The 7,898-nt window shown below is 56.1% G+C and overlaps 1 protein-coding gene across 1 annotated transcript in view; it reads right to left on the reverse strand.

Annotated features, from left to right (window-relative positions):
• The window catches only part of Tet3 (tet methylcytosine dioxygenase 3), a 101,216-nt gene extending 95,170 nt beyond the window's left edge, over nucleotides 1-6,046 (reverse strand). Inside the window, exon 1 of the mRNA XM_059258055.1 lies at nucleotides 5,364-6,046. Within this exon, the coding sequence (XP_059114038.1) occupies nucleotides 5,364-5,666 (303 nt within the window). The 5' untranslated portion in view covers nucleotides 5,667-6,046. The remainder of the gene's footprint in view (nucleotides 1-5,363) is intronic.
• Between the last annotated feature and the right edge of the window lie 1,852 nt (nucleotides 6,047-7,898).

Genomic DNA, 7,898 nt, shown 5'->3' on the forward strand with positions numbered 1-7,898 from the left:
AACCTTAAAAAAAAGGTCAAACAAATCTAGACTTTTCTACTTTTCTTCAGTCCTGCGGAACTTGGCAGAGACTTGCTGTTCAGGCTGTCCCACTCTCCTCAGCCCCCTTCCCACCATCTTTCAACATAGTCACTCCCTCACCTCCAATTCCCAGTCACCATCCGCTGCTCAACTGCAGAGCCTTCCACTAGACCCAAGACTCCACAGATGTATCTCTCCCTCGGCTAGCCGCCACCGCCACTTGTGACCTGTGAGCCTACAACCTCCCCCGTCAGGCTTCCCAGCCGCAAACGTCGCCCGAGCGCTTTCCTGGCTGTCTTCAGATCACACCCTTAGACAGTACTACTCAAAACTCACTAGCCTGAGGGACTCCAGAGGAATGAACACGGAGTCAGGCCTGGGTTGGGTTCTCCTTCCCCCCTTGACAACCAGAATTCTGGGCCTGGTTGTGAGGTAGTCTGACCCCCTTCCCACTGCCCCACCCCTTCTCCTGTTCACACAAACATTGGAGAGTCACTCTTCAAATTCTAATGGTTAGAAAAAAAAATTTTTAAATAAAAATTCTAATGGTTACATAAACCACCTGGGTATCTAGCTGAACTACAGATTTGTGTTCAAAAGGTCTGGGAAAAGGCCAGAGGCTCTGCACTCCTGACAGGACACTGATGGTCCACGGCATAGCAAGACGGAAGTGAGACTAAACTACTTCGTGACCTGCAACTCAGGTGGGAGCCACGCCTCTCTGCTCTGCAGCAGAGGGTCTCTACCTTGACATCAGATTCACTTCAAGAGCCTCAGTCAAGTCTATTCTAGGCCAATTAAGTCAAGGTGTCTGGCTGGCAGTACCCATGCACTAGGAGTTTTACATTTTCCCCAAGTGATCCCAGCGCAGTACCCCTGATCTACAGTGTTTGACGGGCAGGGCAGTGAAGCTCAGATCTGTCCACGAGACTTCCGGAGAGTCTGCCATCTCGCTGAAATCCAGATCTTAGTGAGTTCAGGCGCTCCCTAAGGACAGTCTACTGCTAGTCTCTCTATGTCTCACCACCCTTTCAACAATCTGTTCTAGATCAAAAATTAACAACTAATGTTTATGATTTCCAATATCTCAAAAACTGGACTTCTTGCCAGCCCTAATCCACTGCACTTTGTTTATCACCATAATTCTGTAAAGAGTGCTTCCTTGGAGCATTCAGGAAGATATTCAGTCGGGCGTAAGTGCCCGGTGGTGTCTGGCTCTCCTTTCCCCAGTTATGCTCCCTAAGTTGAAGGCCTACTTCACTTCCTTCTCCCTGCTGGAGCATACAGAGAATCTGCTGTCATAAGCATTTCCCAGGCATAGTATCTTCTGGCCACTGGGCTTCCTGATGTGCCTGGGAAGGCTCACACCACTCCCAAACTTTCCATGTCACAAGGCCCAGGGGGCACAACCTTGACCATGTCTGTACACTTGACGGTAGTGTGGCACCACACAGATGGCTCCTGTTAGGCTTGGCCCCCTTCACTACCCTTGTCATAGTTCCATTAAAACAAACAAACAAAAAAAGCAAAACAAAATCTCTTCCCTCTAGCTGACTGTCCTTATGGAGTCTATGGCTATGGGGTTTAAAAACAGCATCTCAAAGACGGTTATCCAGTCACCTCGTCCAGCCTCTTCTTGGGCCTCAACCAGGTGGGCTTCTTTTTAAAGAAATCTCGTCCCCTCTACTTTCACCTGCCTTTCCCTTTGCTGAACACCCTCCTGAGGAGCTGAACTACCAGCTAGCTCAGGAAGAACCCACCAGGTTTCTGACATTGTTCCAAGAGCTCCTGGCCCCCAAGAGCTGCAAGGTATCTTGTCAGAAGGCTGAAGAGGATGCACTTGGCTAGCAAGCACTCTCTAACCACATACCATTTCTCCGCTGCTCATCCACACTGTTCTGCTTCCAACCTGATGCATCCGTTTCTCTGTACAGATTTGCTTCCTCTACTTACTCGGGTCGTTACTTCCCTTGCCCATGCCCAGGACCACAGTGCCGCCTTGTTCCTGGTGCTCAGACACTCCCCTTCCTACACCTGGCTCCAGAGTCCAGGGGATGTCTCAAGATAAACATTTAATCTGCATTTACAGTCTTACAACTCAGACTAATGCACAGTTGTTTATATGTTGGAGTTTAATTCTGTCACTGTGTGCTGGCTACCTACTGTGTGCCAGACACATGCATATTTTATCTTACATTTCATCCTTGTAACAGCCTGAGAAGGATTACCCTTATCTCACAACTGAGAAAACCCACGCTAGAGGGACTTCCTATGTGGCCCTAGCACGCTTCACACTCAAACTCTACTTTAAGAAACCTTCTTTTTTTCAAGTGAAAAGAACGCAAATCAAACTGACACCAGCCTAAGCTCCAAATCTTTCTGAACTAGGAATGAAGACCACAGTAGAGGTACAAACTCCTTCAGGTGTGTTATACCTACTGCCAGCCCAGGAGCAACCACCTGCTGCTGGGAAGCCATCTTTATTTAATCTTCAGATTTGAACTAGAGTCCAGGGACTCAGGCGTACCTTTCCCAAAGCCCTCTGGGAAAAAGGAAGCCAAGCAGAGGAGCAAAAGGCAAAATACGAGATAAGTGTTCCCCTCCCATGCCCCCCACCCTTACAGGATGGTGCCAAGCAGCTGTCAGTGGACAGTGTGAAAGAAACTCCAAAGGCAGCTGGAAGAGTGGAGTCAGGAGGGAGTTAAGGAAGGATGCCGAGAGGACTAGAAACTCAGAGGCAGAGATGAAAGCAGATGGTAAGACTTCTGAGACTCCGGGGATGGAGTAGCCCACCACACCTCAAGAGTCAGGCAACAAACAAAACAAACAAACAAAACCACCTCCCCAGTCCTGGGACACTCTCCTTTAAAGCACTAAGAAGATCTAATGATTAAGGTCACTTCAGTCCCCTGGGGCTGTTAAACACTTTGCTCAAGCAGAGTCTCTCAGGCGCATCTCAGCCTGTGAACATGCCAGAGACAAGTCCATTAGATGGGGTGTTGTCTAGATAGCAGTTCCCGGGTTTTCCAGCCTTTCTGAGGAGGTCGTTTTTGTAAAGGAGAGCCACCAGTTACCAAGACAAAAACAAAAACAACAAACCTCTTTCTTCAAAGTTTAAATATCAAAGAGAAGGGACCCACCTTTGGAGCACTGCTCTTAAAAAAAAAAAAAAAAAAGTTAGGATCATCAAGCTGGTGGGTAAAGCTGTCAGCTGCAAGGCATGAGGACCTGACTTTGTTTTTTGGGACCCACACAGAAGAAAACTGACTCCCAAGTTGTCCTGACCTCCTCATATGTACCACGGTGCAGAAATACATGAAAACAAAATAGCTAGCTTTAAGGAAAAAAAACTGTCTCCACAATACACTATTTCTCTAGACACTGGAGCCAACCCTGGTCTACAGACCCATATGTAGACCCTCTGTCCTCGGCTATCACAATGTCCAGCTGACCCTAGGGGCCTAGGGTAGCTGCCAACCATGGCAAGGTCTGTCGGTGCATAGACTTCTCAGGGCTGTCCCTAAGCCTCTGCCACCCCAGGTCCACGGGATCTTTACCATGACCACCCGGCAGCCTGGCCAGCAGCTTACAGAAGAAGATGACAGGCCCTGGCCTCATTCCTGGCTCCTTTCATTCAGGTTATGTCCCACTGTTGCCAAAACCGGCACTTAACGCCACCCACAAGGGCCACCAAGAATATCTAGCCCACAGGGCTCAGCATCTTTACCCTGGAGTCTATCAGAGGGGTGGAGAGAGAGAGACTGGGATGGAAAAAGGAAGAGCCCCATTAGGAAGAAGGGAATGATGGGATCTGGCCATGCAACATAGTTCTCACAACCAAACACCAGGTTATACCTATCTCAGCCTCTAAGAAATGACCTGGAGGGCACAGGGTGAGCAGCATGATAACTGTGTCCAACACTAGCAGCATAGATGGGCTGGGCACCATTGCCCCAAGGCTGGGGCAGGGGGAGCTGCAGACCTGATCCAGACCTCTGCTTTAACTGGTCAAGGTAAATAGGGAACAGACTGTTGTCCCCGAGTCATGACTTACGGTGTGTAGCAAGTGGACAAAGAGAGTTAAGGGACAGAACCACCCTAGCAGAATCCACTTCCTGCCCTGAGCACGGAGATCTGTCTTCCCAGCCAAAGCCCCACCGGCTTGAGGCCCAGCTCTCATTCAGCAGTCAGGGAAATCCCAAGTGCGGGCGGGCGGCATACCCAGAGCAGCCACAGGTGACCTTCTGCTCGGAGCACAGCAGCTTCTGGCCCAGCTGAGGGGGCTTTGAAGACCATCAGAGAGAACTCCATTTCCCCCACAAGAAGAGAGGCCCAGAGGGGCAGAATAGTCTAGGCTCTTGGACAAATTAGTGGCAGGGCCAGGAGCCCTACAGACTGCATAGGCCTCTGTCTCTGTCCAGCGCCAGTTCCGCTGCCTGGAGCGGCTGCAGCCGCTACACGCTCCGCCTAAAATCTGTTCTACTGGCTGGTCCCTACTTTCGCCAGCTCTCTGTCACAGCGGCCACCAACCTCGTGTGGGGTGTCCATCACCACAGTAGAAAGGAAAGAAGCCCGACACAGGGTCACTGCCTCTCCACTTCTCCCCCGACACCCACTCTGGCTACTCTCACCCCAAATCTTCCTCCGTCTTCTACCCGGAACACAGGGAACCCTTGACAGTATCTCAAAAGCTCGTCATTCATTCATACATTGGTATCCAGTGCCTACTACCCACCAAAATACTACTATGCCAAAAACCGTTCCGCCCCAGAAAGTATCCCATGCCATCGAGAACCCCAGTCATGGGTCTCTCACTAAATTCCCTGTTTGAGGAAAAACAAGAACCCAACCAAGGAAAGGTTTAGGGGAGAAACACCCCGCCCCATCAGGACAGCGCAAAACACCAACCTGTCACCCGGAGCTTTCCTCTAACCTCATCCGCCTCCACTGCCCCACGGTCACCGCGGCTGCCCACATCACCCATACACACACACACACACACACACACACACACACACACACACGTCACCTCAAAATCCACCCGAGGCTTCCAGCGGGAAGAGAAACTTCTAAAGCCAGACACCTCTGTCCTGCATCAGTTATAAACATCCAGGATGGGGATGTTGGCTCTCCACGCTCTGCAGGGGACCGAGTTACTCTCATACAAACCATCAGCCTGGAAAAGGAACCCCCTGGGCTTCCAGCAGCAGGCTGTGCGCCAAAGGAGACCGAGCGACCAGAAACAGAAGGACAGGTGTAACCGGACGAGTCTTTTTAACCGGACCCTCATGATGACAACGCCCTCGCACAAGGGACGGGGAGCCTAGCAGAGGCCCGCTTACCTCCTTAAGCAGCCCCACTTTTTTCTTCAGCACCTCACACTTCCGAAGTTTGCAGATCTGGTGCGTGCGACGATTAGTGCAGCTGGTACAAGACCCACAGTTTTCCAGCCGCCGGCAGGGCTCACAGGTCCCACACCTTTTTCTTTTCTTTCGCCCATCTCCACCCCCTCGCAGGTGGCTCTCACTCCCAGCCATAGGAAGCCCGGGCCCCTGGAAGCCCCCTACCATCACCTGGCCCTGCGGGAAGTCGTAAAGGCCTGGCAGGTCCGGCTGGACCGCCAAGGGCACCTGAAACTGGCTCATGATGCTGCCCTTGCCAGAGAAGGCAGCATAGGAGCCGGGTTCAACTACTGTCCACCAACAGGTCCTTCTCTCCTCAACGCGTCTACACGGGTGAAGGCAATCAGTTTCCGCCTCTGGGATGGGTGCCTCTTCTTAAACCCTCTTCACCTCCTCTGCAGCCGGCTGCCAGGGCTCCTTCCAGGACCAGTCTCCCACCTGCAGGGCCCCAGGATCAGGGGCAAGACAGTGGCGGCAGCAGCCCCCAGGAAAGGTCTCATCTTGGCTGGGTGGGTTCTTCACCCTCACCCACCCGGGGCTCAGGCATGAGGTGAGCCAGTGGGTGTGTGGTGGGGCAGATTAGGGTGAGGAGTTTCCTCCTGACACTTCTCCCTCCCTGGGTCAGGATGATGGAGAAGGCTACGCTGCCTGGGGGTGGAAAAGACACAGAAAGGGGAAGCATATCACTCGGGGCTCGGGGACAACTTTCATATGTTATCTCTTCCTGCTTCAGGGAAGAGAGAAAATGGGGGAAGCCAGGGTCTGAGTCAAACGAAGTCATTAGAGCCTCAGATGGAGGTACCGAGGACTCGTGGGGGGGACTTGGAGGGAGGAGACATTGAAGAGGATGAGGGGTGCTCAGGGTGGGGTTTCGGAGAAAGTTGCTCTGTGCACCCTTACACTCACACACCTTCCACTGGCTTACGAGTTTCATTAAAATCTGAGCGAAGCCCCTCACTGGGGGCCACAGGACTGTCCCCGGGGTTAACAGAGCTTGCAAAATAAAGTTTGCAGAGGCTCGCTCATTGGTGTGGATGGCACCCCAAGCACTGAGTTGGCCAGGTTGGGGGGAAGGGGGCGCGACGCGCCCGTGGGGAGTCCCGAGTCGTCCACCTCGCTGCGCCCCAGGAGCCGGAGCCCGGAGGGCCACAGAGGAGAGTGACCCGCGCCACCGAGGGGCGCGGGGAGGGGGCGCGCTGGGGCGCAGGCCAGGCTGCGCGCGCCGCCGCCGCCGCCGCTCCGGCTCCTTTGTTCTGGGGCCTCGGCCGCTCCACTCCCGCTGCACCGCAGCCCCCGCCCCGCCACCCCCACCCGGCAGCGCCGCCCGGCCACCCGGAGCTCCCTGCTGGGTCCCTGGCTACCCTGCTGCGCCCACCCCGGCCTCGCCACGGTCCCCGCGCCGCCCCTCCCCCCACGCGCTGCCCCTCCCCCACCGCGGAGCCGGAAAGCCACCGGCTGCACCGACCTGCCCGCCGCCTCCGGGGCGGAGCGCACAAAGGGGCAAAGTTTCCCAGCCTGCCGCTGCCACCGCCGCCACCGCCACGGCCCAAGGTGTGCGCCTCCGGGAGCGGAGCGCCTAGCCCGGCCAAGCACGCTGCGCGCACCGAGTCCCCCCCGCCCCAGCCCCGGCCGAGCAGGGGACGGCTCAGGAGGAAGGAAGAGGCAGCGGCAGCGGCCGCGGCGGCGGCGGCAGCAGCAGCAGCAGCAGCAATGAAGGCGGCCGCGGGACTCCCCGCCCCCCGCGCGCCGCGGCACGTGCTCGCCGGGGGACTCCCCCGCCCGGGAGGGCGCGCACGTGCGGTCCCGCCGAGGCTGGCCGCTAGGCCCGGGACCGCGCAAGAGCGGAGTTCCCGGGTAGGGAGCGATGCGCGCGCGGGCCGGCCGGGCTTTGCACCTGCAGCGCCTCCTTGGACCTCGCGGAGGGGCCCCTCCGGAGACGCGGCTGTCCCCGCGGGCTGGCCCGTCCCTGCCCTCCGGCGGGGCCCGAAGACCGAGCTGTCGAGGCGGGGCGGGGCGGGGCGCGGACCTCCCCAGCTAGGCCCTTGGCCCAGCTGCCTGGGTGTCCCCACTTCCTGCCACTCCCTGCGTGCTCGGGACAGCCCCACGCTCGCTGGCAGCCCCGAGCCCGACCGACCCCTTTTCTCCTCCTCGGCTGCTGCTCAGTCAAGCCGAGGCAGGACAATAGGGGACATCGCGCGTTTGTGTACCGAGTCAGCCTGGCCGGCAAGAAGGGGGTGCCCGGAGGCAGAGACTGAGAGCCCGCTGCATGGCATCCGCGTGAGGTTCACAACCGAGCGCCCTAACCCCGAACGACCCCAGGGCCCTGCCGTCACCAGCCTCCCTGGCGCGGCGCTCAGGCTCTTTAGCATCTAAAACAAAGACTAATTCGAGACCCCCAGCCTGCCCTGCTTCCCAGAGTAGAGGGACGCGGCACGTAGGGGAGAGGAACCCAGACTCCGGATGGGCCCAAGTCGC

This window comes from Peromyscus eremicus, chromosome 3 (genome assembly GCF_949786415.1).
Source record: "Peromyscus eremicus chromosome 3, PerEre_H2_v1, whole genome shotgun sequence".
NCBI lineage: Eukaryota > Metazoa > Chordata > Mammalia > Rodentia > Cricetidae > Peromyscus > Peromyscus eremicus.